Raw genomic sequence first — 20,162 nt, forward strand, 5'->3', positions numbered from 1 at the left:
GGCAACAACTGCATCATACCAATTTCAGCTGCTGAAGAACACAATTCCACCTTCTAATGTCAGATAAGTCGGATCTCTTCATTCTCTTGTCTTTAACAATATTGATGAGAGGAATTCTCTGCTAGCTAGCCTTCTCAAGATGTCAGAGCCATTTTACATGATGCAGTGGACCTTGTTTCCACTGCTAAAATCGACAACCACATCACTCCAATTCTGAAACTTATGTATTTGTGACCGCTAGAAACACACATCAACTTCAAAATAGCTTTCATAACACAAGATTCTACACTCCGATCTTCCCCTGTACTTCAAGGACAAACTACAGACAACAGAAAGAGAAAGAAGTCTGATGAGCGGCAAAACAAAGAAGAGCAAGACCACTAAACAAGATTTATCCTCTTCAGTTTCCAGACCATGGAAAAGGTTGCTGAAACATCAGATTACATTGAATCATGCCACCTTTAGGAAATGCCTGAAAACATTTCTACCAGATTGAAAAGGTCTTATCCTTCCTTTTAAATTCTTCCTCTGACCTTTCTCCTTCACTGTTAGGCTCTACCATGGTTTTGTTGTTTGACTTTAGGTTCTGATTTAGTTTCTGATGCTAAGTATTCCATGTTTGTGTTATGTTGTGTCTAAAGAGCTCTGTTGGCCTCTGTGGCTATACCCATGCCGCATAAAGTGCATAAATAAAGTATTGATTCTGCATCCATTCTGTTTCGTCAGTATTCTGTTCATCATGAGGTTAAAAGTATCAGAAGTGTTTCAGTCCATGTGCAGACATCGTTGAGCACTACTCTTTCATTCTTTCATGTACAACTCTCAGTAGATTTTGGTCTACCAGGATGAGCTTTTAAATTAGATCTTCCACGTAATACAGAAACAATATTTAAATGCAATTTCTATACATTTGGGGCCATATGTACAACCCAGAGTTTTGCGACTCATTTGCGAGTCGCAAATTGCGAGCTGCAAAACCATATGTACAACAATAATATTCATGAGGAAGGTCGTAATTTGTGACCCCTATTGGGAATGGCTGCACTCACAGGGATAGTGGCCTGCTGGAGGCAGCAGACCACCATGTCTGTGACTGCTTTTAAATACAACAGTTTTTTAAACAAAAATGAAAAGTTGTCTTTTAATTTTTTTAGAGCAGGCAGTGGTCCGTGGGACCACTGCCTGTTCTCAAAAAGTATTTTCGCTACCATTCACAAAGGGGATGGGGTCCCATCAGGACCCCTTCCCATTTGCGTATAGGTTAGCACCAATTTGAAATTGGTGCTAACTGCAATTGCTTTGTGACCGCATTCAAGGTCACAAAACTATCCTACATCACACTGTGACTCCCAATTGGAAAGGGAACGCCCCTTCCTAATTGCGACTCGCAAACCATTTTTGCAATTCAGTAAATAGATTACAGAATCGCAAAAAAGGGTCTGTACATTGCGTTTGTGGCGATAAAAAGATTTGTACATGTGGCCCTTGATTTCTTCATCATGTGCATAAGTGACTAGTTTCAGTTACTTTGATAACATATTAAATTACTGAGCAGTTTGGATAACCATATATTATCCAGTCAGTCATCTTAAGAGTGGAAGACCCTGTAAAGGAAACATTTTGCTGTCAAAATACTAATTATTTTGCAAGTTTCAAAATAATTATATCCATTTTGCCTGCCTAAAGTAATACAGATAGTTTAATTGCCCCAATGTAAGTCAGAAGACAACAACTTCAAATGATGGGTGTCCACGGATCTCCCCTCCCTCTTCTGTTCTGTTGAATCTCTATATTTGCCTTTGTGGAAATTAGTGTGGTTCTTCAGCTTCAAGGCCTTCAACACTCAGCCTTTACTCCAATGTTATCAATTTTCAACGAATGCATTTAGTAACTGGGTGAGTATGTGATAGTCAGAATTGGATGACACACAAGTAACTTCCCAACACTGAATGGGAGCTAAACACAAGTGTTAGTGGTTGCAATTGACAGGTTCTGCTGGTCAGCTTGATGTAGGGCGACTGCCCAAGTCTATAATCTGTGCCAGTAGGGCATAGTGTGTGATGAAGAGCTTATCTTTCACGCTCAGGTGCAAAAAGTCTGCATTGCATGTTTTTCTAACAAACTCTTATACAATATGTTACATTTTCTGTCCCTCAACAATGCATTATTCTGCTGTGGGGACCTTTGGGTTGCATACTTGGATTATTGTAACACCGTCTATTTGGGGCACCTGTCCAATGTCATGGATACAATTCAAAGACTCCAAAGTCTGTTAGTCAGGTCACTGTACGATCTCAACCACTTTGCCCATTGACCATGAACTGATTGCAAGTAAAACAATAAGTACAGTTGAAGGCACTCCCAAATGTAGACAGAGCCTGCTATCTTATTTGAATCCTCGCTCTATCAAATGTTGTGACTCAGTTTTTTTAGGCAGATTCTTTTGACTGGAAGAACAATGTCTTCCTAGAATCCCATGACTTAAATAGGCCCGATGGATGGGCGACCTTCAAGAATGGTGAGTTCAACTCTGGAATTCATAGCCTTTGGATCTCTGCCACCATTCAAATTTATACCAGTTTGACAGGTACTTGAAAACTTTTCTGTTCTGCTAAGATTCCTTGGTAAGTTTGCTTTTAGTGCTCTTGGCACCAATATGCCCTGGGTGACACTGCAGTATACAAATCAATTTAAACAATGCAAAACTATATCCCACATAAAAATGCTGGAAAAACATAATGATGTCAATGGAAACAAGCCTGAAAAACAGAGTTACTAGATCCATGATTCCACAATAAAATATTATATTCTACGTTAGGTTTATTTTGCAGGGACAATGTGCTGTACAATGAACTGAATAAATGTGCTGGAGTTCTGCCTGCCCCTACGTCTTAAATATCAACAAAGCTTAATTGAAAAACGTTCAACTTCCTTCATCTACCTTTTCCCTATTCCTAGGGTCAAGTGTGCATTTTTTCTTCCACCAACTCTAACTGTAAATCAAAGACATTTAAATTAAAGAAACAGGAACAATTATTGAGGTGTGCTATTCGAAATATAATATATTTTGAAAAATATTCAATGAACACTATAGATTTCAAATACATGTTTGAACATAACTTCAATAACAGCAATGACATTATAGTGTTAACAGCAACTGGAAGTACAGATAAAAAACGTTTTGGTTTGCTGTAAGGTCCTGATGTGGCAATAGCACGTAAACGTTGCTATAAAAGATCCCTGGGCTCAATCTGTATGCATACCAAATGTGCGTTTGCTTGCCTGTCCGTGCTCTACAGGAGCGGAGCAGTAAATTCTAAGTACAGAAAATTAACTAGAAAACCGTTATTGGTGACAGCAATATCATGGCTCTGCATCAATTTGTATTTTTTTTAATGTTTCATCAGTGCTGAGCCTGCATGGTTAATTTTGAACCTTATACTCAGTTGCGACTGGCGACTTGGCATAGTGGTAGGGCGGGGTAAATAAAAAAAAAAAAAAAACTTACCTTAAGCGTACGTTTGCTCTGCCACTCTCCGCCTCACTCAAGGCACAGACTCCCAGCCTGCCCTGCGGCCAATCATTACTCTGCTCAGAGCAGTGTTATGATTGGCTGGAGTGCCCTGGCTGGGCGCTCCAACGCAGATTGGGATCCTGGGCTTGCTCTCTCTAACTGGACAACAGTGCCGGTTTGGAGAGAGCCCTTGTGCGCATGTGTGTTTGGCCGGCCCGAGATGGCCGGACAAACACACATATGCTCTGTGCACTTCCCTCACTGCTCATCACCCCCATGGACCCGCCCCTTTAAAGATAAAACAATAATAAACATTGTTTATTATTGTTTTATTTTTAAAGTTTTGCAGTAGCAGCTGCTGGTGGGGAGGCGACGCTCCTCTGCCATAGCGGAGGAGCCACCTCTGCTTATACTCATCTTGTTTGTGCATCAATAGTAGTACTTCTGATAATAATAACTTGATAATTATACCAATGACACCAACCATAACAATGATAATAATAATAGACGCCACATTTATTGTAATTGAAGTAAAACATAATCGTTAGACTTCGAAATTGCAAAAATATTTATAAAAACACGTGTGAAGGAAAATGTAATTTCTGAGCTGCTATCCATTTTAGCATCTTTCCTCAGGGGCTGAAATTAGGAAAAGACTTACCATCAAAGTTGGGTCTGAGGTACTTGTTGTAACCTTTTGTGAGATTCTGGAATCCTGGCAGAGCATCAAAGTCATCCCCATTGGCGAATGTATTCCTGAAGATCATGACATATGTACAAATAGTGAAATTGACTTTTGCATATTGCGGTGTAGATATCTGATTTGTAATACTGTATATCAACCTTTATTCAGCAAATTTTATTAACATTTTGTATCAGTCCGTGAAGGGAAAAAGGCTGCCAGACACTGAAATTGGTGAATGAGACGTACGACCTGTTTGAAATACGAACACTTTAAAAGCTTGCGTACAGAGCCATTAGCTACAAATAAGACTCATTGATAAAATGTGTTTTACCGTAGGGTCTCTAAATTTAGAAACGTTTGATAAATAAAACCCAAACTGTAGTGAATTAGTATACATTTAAGACACCCGGGTGAGCAAAAATGCAGAGTAGCTGAAAACTCATGGATTTGTAGGTAAGTGCAATAACATCATGACCAATCTCACTATTTACTGCAAGTTAGTAAAAAAAAACAAGGGTTTGCAATGCCAGTACCTCTGGCTCAAAACTGAAACTGCCTCTTAATGACTGCTGAGCTTATCACTCATTAAGACATCTAGATACACGCGCTCTGTCAATCATTATTGCACTTATGCATCCATTCATCCACCCTCTGACTCATTCCTATATTGGCCCATCCACAAAAAGACATACAAAGACACATTCAACAAGCATATACATTATTTATTAAACGTGTAAAAGTAAACATAGAAAAAATGCTTCTTTCTAAACATGGCAGGTATATGCCTGCAATGAAAAATAAAATTAAATATGGCAGTGGGCAGTAGTCTTACACTTGTATTGTACGTAGTTGTGAGACCTGTCAGTCTTAGGGTGGTCTTCCCCCAAACATTTTGCCTACTTATCTGCATTTGCCTGTTGAAATTCCGTTTCAACCTTAAAGTAGGCCCTACTTGCCCATACAGCAGGGTGCATGGTAATTCAAAGGTTGGACATGTATTTGTATGCTTTACATGTCCTGATAGTGAAAAACTCCTAAATTTGTTTTTCACTATCGTGGGGCCTATCTGTCCCAGAGGATAAAGCTGGGTTACCTTATTACATTTAATAAGTGCTAACGCTTGACCGGGAATTGATATGTAGTTCATGTTTGGTATCTATGACATTATAATTGAAAATCCTGTTTAATAGTAAAGTCTGATTTTAAATTACAATTTTGAATTGAGTTTAGAAGGTTGGCATTTTCCTGCCCTTAGCCATTTGGTGCCTGCAGCCTTCCCTGGGTCACATGACTGGACGTAACTTACAGTTAGATTTGGTGAAACACAATAGAGGGGTTAGGTATGCCTAAATGGGCCATTTGCTGGCATGATAGGTGGCAGAGATGGCCACAGCCCCACTTGCAATTGAATATGCTGTGCTATGCCTTCACACAAAGGGCTTTTCATCTCCACACTGTCTCTGAAGCCAGCTTGGATCCAGGGCAGGTGAGTCAGGAAATTCCAAGCACTTCAAAGAAAAAACCCTAAAAATTTCTCCCAACTTCAAAGGAGGCACCAGGTTTATGAAAAGGACCCTCAGACCCATTCTTCAATTCACTTTCTGGAACTGTGGGAGGACTCTCAAAGGACTTCTCTGCTGCACTTGGAAGGACTGCTTTGCTCTCTGGACCCTGCCTTGAACCTTCAGAGGCCAGTGTTGTTTGATCCCTGCACCTCCACCTGAACACAAGGCTACCAGAGGTACTCCAAGGGCCAGTGTGCTGGCTTCCTGTTCAGAGCCACAGGGACATAAAGAACTTCCATTATTTTGAACCTGGACCCAGCTAGTGGGAGTCACAAGCCCCCAAGTGGTGTCCCACGAGTCCTGGACCCTTGGTTGTGGTGCTAAAGGTAAGCAGATAGCCAAAGCCCAAAACCTGGGGCTTGGAATATTTTGGGGTAAAAACTGCTCTGAAAACTGTAGGAAGGCCAGGTCCAACCTGCTTCTATATCCACCCAAGTTGGATCACTGGTCAGCCTGATTCACAGATGCTCCACCTATTTTCCTCTCTGCTGCAGCAAATCCTTTTCAGCGCTCCTTCTCCAAAAGGATAACCGATCTCCTGGAACTGTCTTCCACTGCAGCCTCGTTCCTCCTTCTGCTCGAGATTTTTGACTTCCATAAAAGTGAACATAGAAATCTTCACTGTGACTTCACCCAGCTGCATCCTAACAATGACATTCCCTCCTTGGACACCGCCTGCAGACCTGCCCCACTGAGCTTTACCTTCAGACTTAAAAATTCTTCTAAGTCTGAAGGTAAGCGCTGACCAGACCTAATCCACTTCTTGTATCCGACCTCATGCTCCAGCGTGCTTTGATCTTTTAGGCACTAGTTTTTACAAATAATGAAAAAAAAACTCATAACTCTGGTTCTACTGAGTGGATTTTTGTTGTTTTGGTGTCAAACTACTTATTTAGATTTACTCTATTTTCTTAAATTGGTGTGAGGTTTTTCTTGCGTTGTGTTTTTACTTGCTGAATAAATACTTTACTCATTGTCTCTAAGTTAAGCCTGTGCCAAGCTACCCAGGGTAAGTAAATGTTAGCCTAGTGACTTTTTGTGGTTTGCCTTACAAGGGATTGTGGCTGTTGCTTCACCAGGGCTCACACCCCGCTAACCAACAGCCTAATTTCTCACAATAGTATATTGTTTAAAGGTTTCAATATGGCTGCCCAGTTTAGAACCAATGTATTGGTCATCTTGGTGGAGGAAGCCCCTCCCTGTATGTATATGAATGTATATCTCTTTGCATGTTTATGACCTTTTTGACAAAAGGGCCTGGCAGGCATCTAATCCTGTTAGGCTCTGCCTTATGAGGGAAGGGTTGGCAAAGATTATCACAGTGCAAATCACATATCCCCAGGGTTTGTCAAAGGGAGTAACCAACACCAAAACCCTCTCCTACTAAGGTTATCTTTGAGATGCCATGTTATAAAACATGTCTATTGGCTTTCACAAGGTATAATAAAAATCCACTATTAAAGACCAATTGCTTTAAACATATGATTTTTGTAATACGCAAGTCAGGCCTACTGCCTCTATTGTAATTTTTCATAAAAACAGATCAAACTTGTGCCATCTGAAAAAGCCCTTCCCAGTAAACCGATCAGGCCTGTAATCTTTAAAACTAGCTCATCACCATAATGAAGTAGGCCTACCACAAGGCAACCATCAATATAAACATATTTACAAAATGACAGTTGCTAAAACTATATACAACCCATATTTTGGGGGCTTGATGAAGATTGTAAAATGGCAAATCTACTAACTCCTTAGTTTGTCAGAGGGGGTAACCAACGTCAAAACCCTTCCCTGATAAGATTCATTGTGATGTCTCTTGCAACACAATATCTGACTATAAGTTTTATTACAGTGTAATAACAAACCATCTTAAAAGCCTACTTGCTTTAACATATGGTTTGCACAGAAATATGCCAGAGGTATTACCTTACCATACGTCTAATCTATTTATTTTGAACAATCAGACCTGGAGGCTTATTGCTGGCTTGTCACTGGAAGGTAGTCAGACCTACTGAACCAATCATAAGCTTTACCATTAGGCACCCATTGGGCGTACAAATCATGAAATTATATATTTGTAAAATGAAAGTTGGCAAAACCAATCAATCAATCAGTAGCTTTGAAGAGCACTTCTTGTCATCTGTAAGGATATCCAGGCACTGGCAAGGTCCAGTTGATTAGCTGTATAGCCAGATCATTAGGGACTTTCAGAACTCTGGAAAAATGGGGAGGTCTGGAGATGAAAGGGTAACTTGTTCCATGTTTTCACTGCTAGGTAGGAAAAGGAGCAGCATGTGCATCTGCTGTGTCGGATGCGGAAGGGTGAGTGTTAGAGAAAGGGAAGCAGAGCGGAGGTGTCTACTGGGTTGATGGAAGCTCAGGCAGCGGTTCAAGTAGGTAGGTCCGAATTTGTGTAGGGCCTGGTATGTGTGGGTCAGGAGCTTGAACTGGTGTCTTTTCTGTACAAGGAACCACTGGTGGTCCTTGAGGTAGGGGGTGATGTAGGTTTGTCTAGGGAGATCCAGGACTCGTCTGGTTGTGGGGTTCTGCATTAACCCTATTAAGAGGGCTTAGCAAGGGTTACCATATACAGACCTTCTACCCCCTGGATTTGTCAGATGAGATAATCAAATCATTTGCCTACTAAGGCAAACTGTGACATTCTATATGACAAAATACCTGTCTACTGGCTTTAACATTGTATAATAACAATTTATCCTCAAATGAATATTGGCTTTGTTATTTGCTTTTCACAAAGAAATACATCATGCCTACTGCTTTTGTCGTAACCTTTCATAATAAACTGATCATAGCTAGGGTGTTTTACATACCTTTTTGCAAAGAAACAATCAGACCAGAAAGCTTTATCATTGGCTTGTCACCATAACCGACTAAGGCATACTAAAGTGAGCGCAGGTTTTCCCAAAAAGCAACCATGATGCGTACTATCATAATATTCCTAATGTTTACAAAATTAGAGTTGGCAAAGCAATATACAGCCTCACTTAAGAGGGATTGACAAGAAGCGTCAAAGAGCAAATCTGACACCCAGCTTTTGTCAGAGGGGTAACCAACACCAGATCCATTGCCTATTCCGTAATGGCTGGGATTTTATTTAACAAAATACATATCTTACATATCTTAGGACTTTCAATTAGCTTTAGCATATGCATTTGACAAAGGCGTACAGCCTTGTCGTGACTTTTCATAATTAACAGATGAAACACATGGCATCTGTCATAGCTCTCCTCAATGAACCAATCCTTCCTCATGGGCTTCTCACTATAAACTTCTCGGGTCTACTGAACTGAGAATAGGATTTCCCAAAAGGCAACCACCAGCCGGTCATAAAATGACAAATATGTACAAAATTATAGTTACCAAAACAGTATATCACCTCTTTTAAGAATACTTGCTAAGGATGCAAATCTTCTACTGCCAGAGTTGTTAAAAGGTGTGACCAATAAGCACCTAAACACATGCCTACTATTGTAATTTGCAAGATTCAATGTAACAAAATACCTTTTTACTGACTCTAACTCAATTTATTAACAATGCACCTGTAAATGCCCATTTTCTTTAACATATGCTTTTCACAATAAATACATCAGGCCTACTGCATTTGCCGTAACTTTTCCTAATAAACAGACCAGACCTATGGCATTTAATGTAACATTTCCCAAAAAAGCCTATCTGGCCTACAGTCTTTAGCACTGGCTTCTGACTTATCCAACTCAGACCGCCTGTATTCCACATAAACCCACAAAGCACAAATCAGGCAGACAATCATCAAATTGCAAATGTGTACGAAACGGGGGTTGACAAAAAGATATACAACTTCACTTAAGAAGGATTAACAAGGATTGTCAAAGTGCACATCTTCTACTCCTAGGGTTTGCCAGAAATGGTGTCCAGCACCAAACTCTTACCTACTATAGGAATCAGTGAAATTGCATCTAACACAATACCTGTCTACAAGCTTTAACGCCATGTAATAACCCATCTTTAAATGCATACTGGCTTTCACATATGCTTTTCACACTAAATATATCAGACCTACTGTTGTTGTCATAACTTTTCACAACAAACAGATCAGGCCTCTAACTTTGATCATCAGATTTTCGCTATAACCAAGTCGGTTCTGTTGTACTGAACATACACTTTCAATAATGCAAAATTTGTGAAACAGTCTTTTTCAGTGAAAGTACATGACTTTTGTCCAATCAAATGCTGTAAGGAAAGAAATCGACAGGTGGGTGGCGCCAAAGATACTCTTTCAGCAGTGCTTCTATAGGCTCTATTTCTGTTGCTCACATAAGATCTTTCAAACCAGATCTAAAAATGAGACAAACATGGCAATCACAAGGAAAACAAAAATGTGAAAGAAAAAAGTACTTCATCCTGTTGAAAGTGTTGGGTCTAAAGAAAGGTGCACATGTCACTTGTAAAGTGCCACATCGAAATATATGTTCAGCAGAAGTCTAGAATTAGAATATTCTGAGAAATAGAGATAAGTTGCTGAGAAGTTTTTTCATCTGAGTTGCCTTAAAGTGCAATTAAGTGTTTATGTTTATTTATTTTCTCACCCATCTTGGTAATGCAAACAGAATATTTCCAATTGTTAACACAACTATATTATCTTTTCTTTGTGGTTGCCCTGATTTTTTGCTTTTTTCTGGATGTGATTCTGGCTGGTATTACATTCTGGCGGGGTGACATTGTCAATCTGTGTTGCAGTTTGTGTGTTCTGTTCCTTAAATGTTACTGACTTAAGTGGGTACCACTACACTTTGGTTGAGCTGAAATTTAAAATCACTGCAGTGACACATGGCATGCCATTGATATGTAGGCAAACCTATTTTTAAATATTTAATGATTTAATCCTAAAGTAGGGTTAACACCTACTGCTAGGCAATTGTGGACACTGTTTCCAGTCATGGACTTTTGTGTGAGAACCTAATGGATTGCAGGTGTTGTAGTCTTGTTTTGCTTCCACTAAACTAATTAGACTAGCACACCTGAAATGAATGATTTTTAGGTAACACCTCTAGGACGGCTGTTTGCAATGACTTGGAATGAAGTGGTTTTCCTATACTCAAGTGTGCCTGGTAAGCACACTGGGCTGGATGCTTAATCTATAAAAAAACAAGTGGCAAGCTATGCATTTTGAATATCACGCCCTAACAGTGATTAATTGTCTAAAACTGTTTCCACTGCATAAGTAAAGATACATTTTCCAGAAACAGGAGTAGTTAAGATAACAATCTGGAATTCCTATCTCTGTTATGAAAAATTGTATATTAATAATTTAAAGATATTCTTCACTTTGCTTAAAAAATCTAATTTAGAGATAAAAGTAGATTTTTAATAACTTTGGCCAAAATAAGCATTAAGAAAGTATACTTTGTGCTCTGTGAGAGAAAACTCACCTAGAAATGGTTTGCTTCACAGCCCAATTCCAGATGCTCAATATACATTTTTGGCTAAGCGTCTTTCCCCAGAGGTGTGGTGAACAACTGGGCAATAGGGATTAGCCATCTTGGAGGAGGGGCAGGATCTATTGACATGACAAAGAGCAGCCTCAGTTTTTCTTCTTTGGACTTTGCAATGGCAAAAGCAGGTAGCAAGACCTGCTTACTTCCATCCCACCAGGGCCATCCTAGACTTTCTGGCTCCAACCCAAGAAGGAAAAAAAACATTTGGACTCTCATACAGGGGAGGTCATCTCAACTGAAAAGGGGAGTAGGGAAGGGAAGCCTGTGCTGCTTCAGATAGGAGAAGGGAATAGCCATCATACAGCTTTGGGGAATATGTGCAGTATTCAAGGAGGAAGCACTTGAAAAGCAGGTGGAAAATTGAGAAGAGAGTAGTAAGAGTTAGGTGTAAAAATCCTCTTCCCACTGGCTAATGCATAGGGTAAAACTGGCACCTCAACACCACCTCCTCAGTAAAGTCCTGAACCTGAGAATTAAACACCTGGAAATAAAAGGACTCTGTCTGAAAGCTAGAAGACAGAGAACCCAAGAACTCTTGACTATTGATGACAATCATGGACTCAAACAGCTCTCTATGGGTCATGTGGTTGGCATCCTGTTTGCCTGCTTCAGGGACAACATGGTAGACAAACTGAACACACAGGACTGGACACTACAGGAACCCTGAAAGGAGAAACCTTGCACCATAAGCTTGCCCCACAGACCTAAGAACTTTATGAATGCCCAAGAGGAAGATTCTCAGCAGCTGGAGAAGTGTGAGACTTAGTCAATGTATCCACCACCAGAAGAGCTGAACAAAGTGCTGAAGATTCCCCATGACAGATGCACTATAGGTGGGCAAGGGTATGTGGCTTTGTTAAGCCCTGCACAGCTCCCTTCCTTCCCCTCCAGGTGAATTGTGAGAACTAAAAAAGTGACTAGGTCTGAAGGTTAAACTTTGCACCAGGGTGAGGTAGCAAATCAGGGGGTGAAGAAACTTTGCCAGAAATGAAATCCAGCGTTTTCCTGCTCATAGCTTTTGCTGCCAAAACCAACTAGGGCAGTGGCAACTCGATGACGACGTACCTGAATTCAAGGGACCCACACTAGCTTCAGCTTTGGACCTTGACCGGTATATTCCATTTTATGTTACCAAAACTCAACTCAAATTTAGTCTTCCTTAAATTATCCTTAGGTTTGGTCAATGAAAAACTAATATTTACATTGGTCCTTTGATTTTCTTAGGTGTGTTTTGCTTTACAAATTTAAAATGTTCTCCACTTCCATTTTGATCATTTTGGTGTTGTTTTGCTCATTAGACTTTTCTCTATGTTTTTAAAGTTGGTTTAGAAAAGTTATTTTGTTTTTTCCTGACTTTTGTTTGTAATGCTTGAATTCAACTTACAATGGGTTGAGCAAGAGTTTCACTGAGAACTGTGTTGAGACCTAACCAAGTGGAGTATATTAGGTTGATAAGGATACCTTCAAGCCAAAATTACCAACCCACTCTCTGACAGTTATGCTGTTACAAATAGTGTACCAGAAAGTCAAATGTTAATTTCCCAATTATGACCACCCAATCTGACTAAAACCTTAAATTACACCTTGCCTTGGGAACTCAGTTTAAACAATTTGTTAGTTATTGTTAACTATTATTACAATTGTTGATGAATTGATTGCAGACTTGATGTGAAAGTCCAAAATGCTTTTCAGTATATAGCTGTGCAAATATCATTGTACCACTTTCCCTGGGGGGAATACACAACTCTTGCCACCCAAGCAGGCCTCTGGATGTGGCCAAATGAATGTGGGCAGTGGCCACTGCAATTCATTCTGAGACAAGGGCAAGACGTGCCCTTCCCAGAAGCCCCTTAGGGGAATGAAAGTCTGCTTGAATCTTGTTGTTTCAATTTCTAAACAGGAAAATAATCCATAACTACCCAGACTTAGACATATAACCTGTTTCCCCGCTCCTGCTCAAGTAACCTCTCTCTAATATTGATACAGATATCTGTTGATTCTGTTGTGCTTTTAGAATGTTGTTCTGGGTGCTCTCCACTTTCTCTCCGCTGAGAACAAGGCCCTGCTATAGCCCTGCTGGTGTACCCTGCTGTTGCTGACATGCCTTTGTGGAAGCTCTCAGGCATTCAAGGAGTCCAGAGATGTGGATGCAATAATTATGAACACTGTCCTCCGCACAAGATATCAGAAGAAGGTTGCCTCAAGAGATCTATATCAGCCACTGAAGATGAGCAGAGAGGTTATTCTGCCTGCTGACCACACTCCCTCCCTAGACCAACTTTATTATTTTTCCTCCTTCATCCCTGCTTTTATATGCAGAGGTCCAGCAATAATCTTGCCTTTGCTCTAATAGGATCCAGTGTCTGCAATTTCAGCCCTAGAGGTGCAGTTGACTTTTTCTATGTGGATCAGACATCAGTCAGCCTTCATTCTGGTAGCCTTTAATAAAGTTCCTATTTTAGGGACTGTTATTTATTCTTTGGTCAGGGCACAGAATCATCAGACTAGGATCATTTACCAGTGAGGGAGGTGTGAAAGTCGCCTTCTCATCAAAGCTCCATAGGCGACACCTGCACCTTGGTGAGGCAGGCGGAAATGCTCTCTCACTGCCATGCTTCCTTGTGGCCATGCATTAATCAGCCTATAGACCCACGCTCTTGCTGCCACATGCCCTTGCTGATTAAGGTGTTTTCCCTATGTGTGGTTCGGTGCTGTCATTTCGGTTTGGAGGATTTTCTCGGGAAACCCATTCCCCTCTGCACTATATCCCCTCATCTAACAACTACTAGTGCTTATCAAACTGTGCCCATCTTGTTATCATCCTTCAAAAGACTTCATGAGCTCCAGTAAATAAAGATGTCCTAATGTCCCTTTATTGCGAAGAATGGGGCCAGAAGATGTTCAGTAATGAAGCATGCCAATCAACAGTGAGTGAGGGCTTTTCGCCCTGAATTGAACAGTGCTTGATTTGTTTTACCTTGGAATAACTATAGTGTCTAACCTTGATTTTCTAAACCCCAGCAAGGAGCAGTTGTTGTGGTTGCATATAGCACTTGTAGCTGCGGGGGCTGATTTTATCACACGATTATATTTGTAGCGTGCGCCTTTATAATATTTCACCCTTTTTATTTACATTTTAGACCTATTATTAAAGAGTTGTATTGTTAAACAAACTCACAATCCTGGCTGAGCATTCACATATGTCTTGCAACTATGATAACTGTGTTGTACTGTACTCTGACTCATCGCCATACATAATCCCCTTCTTTACAGCTCTTCTACAACTGCCCAGTGAAGTAGCCTTATGAGGCCAAACTTCCATTGCAGACTGAGCACCCAGGTTCATGATTAATCGGAACACCAGCCATCTCACTTTTAATACTGCTTGGTTTTCTCTTTTGCTGCAAAGATTGAGAAGAAACTTTGACAATCGGAAACAACAAGAACAGCAATAAAAAACATCAAGCTTCCTTCTTGGTTTTCTCTTTGGACCACATTAAAAAGGGATTTGCACAGTTAGTGCAATGAGAGAGTGGCTGAGTTGAATAATAATACCTGTAAATTCCATTCTAGAGCAAGAACATGACTTGTGAGATGGCGAGGAATGCTCTTGCAAATATAAACAAATCAGAAAAAACACTAAAGGGGTGATTTAAAGGTGGATTTAAAGGTGGATCTGCCTAAAATACAACAGAAGCATGGAATCAGTTGGCTTGATCTGGTAGACCGTCTACCTGGTGGCCCATCCGCTAACAGGCTTCCCTATCAAAGTGATGATACCTTGTCCAATTTAAGGTGGGACAAGCACCAATAGATTTTCCTGCCCAGGACTGCTATACTGGGCAGTATAAAAAACAACACCCCTGATACACAAGTAGAAAACACCATGCCATCCAGAAACATATTTTTTTTTTTTTCTAAAACGAATTTCAGTTTTTGGCGTTTATTTGAGAGAAAACAAAAAACTATGCCATGCAGGTAGGCATGAGATCCATTTACCATACACTTCTGCTTTCAGCAAAACCACTGCACTGGTGATTGTGGTGAAGGCTGCGAGATACTCATTAGGCAGATGGGGTTCTGATAAATATGGTGGGCATTCTCCAATGGAGTACCAGAGGCCAGTGCTTCACTGATCAGCGGGGCGAGTAAGCCACTTGCCAGAGTCTAAATGTTCCGTGAGTCCAGCTGGCCTGAGGTAGATTTGACTCCTATTTCCAGTGTGCTGCACACAGGAAAGAAGAGTTGACTATTTGTTGACTATTTGTGCGGAACCATTTGAGAGATCAGGAAGATATACTGACCTCAGACATCAGCAGAATCAAAATATAAGTATCCAGAAAATGCAAAAAGTATGGGTCTTCATAGCAAGGTAGATACAACCCTTACGTTTTCGAGCACTGTATGCATATTGTAATCGTAAATTAATATTATGCAGGGATAAACTCAACATTTCCCCATGATATTTGACTATTCCCAAAGTTTCTTGCTTAGGGGTTTTCAAACAGTCAAGGCCTGCAGTAACTTATTTTGAAATACCGGCAAACATGTTTCTTAAATTCAATTTCTTGGATTATACAGCCATGTCCAGGTGACTGGGGTGGCACAGCACTTTAAATAATCACAGAACTCTAAGCCAGTCAGGTATGGTTGCGTGATGAATGATAGCACATGTTTATAGTTTTGGGGATACTCGATTGGGGATCTGATTTATGTTAGGTGTGAAGTGGCCCGTCTCATTAGTTGGAGGGTCCAGTAATGGAGAATATCATTAAATGGATGCTTAGTACGCAATCCCTAAAATGTTTTTGGGTCATGTAATTCCTTTATGCTGTGGAGTTATTTGAGCTAAATGCAATTTGACATAACATAATACATTTAATCCTTTTACCACACAAGGTCTTCGGCACCATTATGCTAAAAAGTCACTGCATATAATTTCGACTAACCTGGAAAATGCAAGGAAACATAGGCAGATGGCATAGAAGCTGCAGTAGTCCATGGCGCCCCTTTCAAACAGATGGAATAAAACTAGCTGCATAAAAAAGGAGAGTCACTGAAACATTAGGCTTATATAATATAACAAATTCTAATGAACATGTTGCTTTTTCATTGAACTATTCTTACCACACCTTATGCATTCTTCCTTAGAATGAGTTACATTTTCTGATTGTCTACATTCTCAAAGGTGCCAAAACCTATTGAGCCCTGGGCAAGTTAATAGGCAATAAATATATTTATTTTTCAGAGAGACAGTAGAACGTTTCAAACATTAAATCGGGCAATATTATCTAACTGTAAGATGTGTACTTCAGCTCAAGTCACCTCGATGATACAATAATTGGTTATAATGTGAACTTGAACAAATCAGCCTAAGGATATCACTTCACTTTTTTATGTAATCACTGGTTTCAGTACATTTCACCACGATCTTAGTTGACATTACTGGACACACTTATATGTTCATTGAATTACTTTGTTTCACATTATTGTTCTGGTTACAGAGTGCAATGGATTATGCATCTTGCTTGATCCTTCATGATGGATAGTCTCATTTTTATGAATGGAGTGACCGTCAATAAGGAGCAGACATACAAGGTTCAATCAATTGAAAACTACAATGGTTTATGTTCATATTGTTTCAGAATACACACTAACATCCCTTACGTATTATATTTTTTCAATTCCCCTCTACGTTAAAAAGGAAGTGAGGAAGCAAATGATATTCTGAAATGTTTAAAAGAATACACACTAGAAATAACAGAATTAAATCATAACTATTACTAAGAGCAAAACTTACAACTAAAGAGGTTTTAGATATGAAACTGAATAATTTTAACCAAAACCTAGATTAGATAAAAAAATAACAATCAAATAAAGCAGAAGAAACAATATACTTGGCTACAAAGTTGTGGTGTAAATATCTGGTGGGAGCAATACCGAGAGAAAAATCTAGAACTCAAAATACATCTCGTACCTCAAGGAGGGAAACAGAAGAAGGTATAGATGCTAGAGCGAAAGGAAGGGCAGTGTGTAGTGAAAAATACATACATCACAAATAGCACCAATAGCTTTTCTTCTACAATAAAATGTTTTAGGGAATCGATAACAAGGATCAGCAAGATGACTTACAAGTAGATATTCCAAGATGAAGAAACATCACAGACTAACTACTAACTAAAGTAGAACAAACTACTAACTAAAGTAGAACAAAAGGTATTATGAAATGGGTTATCTCATGTTCTATCTAACAAGTTAACATTTTTAAAGTAATTGCATAGTTCCTCTTTAAATTGCTCACAAGACTTTGGCATTGGTTGAAGTGGGTATTTTAAAGAACTCCAGAAATGACCAAGCAAAGAAGGTTCAGAAAAACCTATTGAGGTAGGAAAAGAGAGGCACTTAACAAATTGGTAAAAAATGGGGATATTGAAATGAAGGTAGCAGACAAAGGAAGAACATTAGTGATGGTAATAAAAAAGAGCCGTTACATAAAGGTTTAAGGCACTTGAATGATAAAAATAGTTATTTAGAACTTCTAAATGATCTGACACTCTAAAAATATAAGAAACCTGAAAGGATTTTTGAGAAAAGATAAATCTTAGCTAAGTGACAAAAATAATGACTTTCTATTTCTTTTTAACTTTAATTTGTTACTTATGAGAGCAAATCCAATATTCATAGTGAATGATGATAGTAACAGTTGTTAATGCCTTCTGCAGACACTACGCACACCCGCATTTAGTTGCTGTACATAGATTCACCCTTTTATTCTATTCACTCCACATTCCTGCTCCTCACACTAACGCAGATGATGAGGGCCAGGAATGGAAACAAATACAAGTAGGCAATGGCTCATTATAAGCTTTCAACTTTAACATTCAGTTGACAGTGCTAACTGAATTAACTATTAGCCAATTTCATATTTATTATTTCATCAAACACAAAAATATTAACCACAGTGTCCACCTTGCAAGGTTTTGTGGTCCTGATTTCATTGATAAATAAGGATTAAAGCAAGGCAGCGCAAATTGCTACCTTGCCTTACTCTGCCCCATGGAGGCTTTCCATGGGTGGAACGTGGATGTTTCCACGCATCCACCCATGGATACTGGCGCATTCCCAGATTTACCAGCACTGGTAAACCTGGGAATGCGTCAAAATGCTATGCCTTCCTAGGAGAGACTCAAGAAGGAGAAATGTCTCTATTTCTCCTCCTTGTTTCCTCTTTTTAAGTATGCTGCATTCTGCAGCACACTTAAAAAGAGGAAAAGGGCTCTGATGATTGTTTTTGTGCAGGAAAGTGCCCTGCCCTGTACAAAAACAATCTTGAATACAACACAGGCAGCTGTTCACCATGGTGCAGGGGCACCTGCAATGGAGTAAGACAGCATAGTGTGCACCAGCACAAAGAAAGGATAGGAATGCACCGAATGATGTTGAATATGGTGCATTCCTGCTCTTTTTCACAGCACAGCAAGGTAGCTTGTAGCATTGTGTGAAATGAGGATAAATCTGGCCCCTAAATCTTTTCACCTATTTAACCAATTTATCATAATCCGCACTACTTGCATAAGCGTAGAAGGAATTCATGAAATGCCATGCTTTCCTTCCTCTGTACATTTCTGCATTCATAAGAAACATCCCTTCTTAAAGACCTGTTATAGGCTGAGCATAGAAGCGCGCAAGTGCTGCTTTTCCGACGTGTTGGTACGTAGTGGACTTTTAACCACACCCACTTCACGCCCATCACTTTCACTCGTTCTTGGTCTTGTGTTTCAAAAATCCTTTGTTATCATTGGTAGAAGCTTTACATTTGTCCCTCCTTGGGGCGGTTTTGTTACTGCCTTGGGGACCGACCCTGTTACATGGATAATTGCACATTTGCCGATATGTTTGACTAAGAGCAAACTTCTTTTTCCTTTTGTGTCTCTCCTTCGCGCTGACGCTCATGGCGGCCATGGCGCTTTGAATCGGCTCACTTTCATAAACTGTTTTACTTTTCTATTTTTTCCTTTTGTGTGTCTCCTTCACACTCGCGCTCATGGCGGATGTGGCGCTTTGAATCAGCTTGCTTATGTCAACTGTTTCACTTTTAATTTTTCCTTTTGTGTGTCTCCTTCACACTCACATTTATGGTGGCCATGGTGCTTTGAATCGGCTTGTTCATATAGCGCGTGGTACTAGAAACGTGCTGCGTTGTGACGCTGTAAATCGTTGGTTTATGTAGTACTGGTGGGACAACGTACAACCCACGTGGACAATTATAAACAGTGCAGTGTGTGTACATGTGTAAAATTACGTGGCACACACCTTGGCAGTATTATTTCCATACATTTGACACAGAAACAACATTTTTGTGAAATCTTCAACTTATGTGGCCAATTTCTTAAAGACCTAATTATGTGGCCAAGTCTGCAGTCACAGGACCTCTGTTCTGTCAATGACTGGGATCTCATAGTACTAAACACACACAAGTCACTATTCTCCATTGCACCAAGCAGGATTCAATTCTCTGGCTCTCTGGTTGCGCAAATAGACCTCTGCAGTATATTAACCAATAGATGTGTCATATTGTACAATGGTGCATTTCCCACTGATTAACTTAACTTGGAATTATGTGGGCGAAAGGACCAAAATGCATCAGGGTTCATCAATTAATGTGGCAAAAGAAGTTCAGTTATAAATTTACAATGCCAATAGCCCCAACTCAACTACATGTGAGGCCTATGGCATTGCAAATGCTTGTTTTTAAATACAAAAACATTTCTTTTTTAAATTTTACGCATGTTCTTGAAACCTTTGTAGACCTTATGTTTTTTAGCTAAGAGTTTAAGCGACACAAATGTTACCTTCCTAAAGTCATTTAAGTAATTCTAAGAATATTGTCTGGTCACAGTAAA

The 20,162-nt window shown here is 39.7% G+C and overlaps 1 protein-coding gene across 1 annotated transcript in view; it reads right to left on the reverse strand.

The window, feature by feature from the left end:
- Positions 1–20,162, reverse strand: part of GABRP (gamma-aminobutyric acid type A receptor subunit pi) — a 126,413-nt gene that overhangs the window by 66,067 nt on the left and 40,184 nt on the right. Inside the window, exons 2-3 of the mRNA XM_069199336.1 lie at positions 16,209–16,294; positions 4,176–4,270 (exon numbers count right to left, since the gene is read on the reverse strand). Of these exons, the coding sequence (XP_069055437.1) occupies positions 4,176–4,270; positions 16,209–16,261 (148 nt within the window). The 5' untranslated portion in view covers positions 16,262–16,294. The remainder of the gene's footprint in view (positions 1–4,175; positions 4,271–16,208; positions 16,295–20,162) is intronic.

Source organism: Pleurodeles waltl, chromosome 7 (assembly GCF_031143425.1).
Source record: "Pleurodeles waltl isolate 20211129_DDA chromosome 7, aPleWal1.hap1.20221129, whole genome shotgun sequence".
Lineage (NCBI taxonomy): Eukaryota > Metazoa > Chordata > Amphibia > Caudata > Salamandridae > Pleurodeles > Pleurodeles waltl.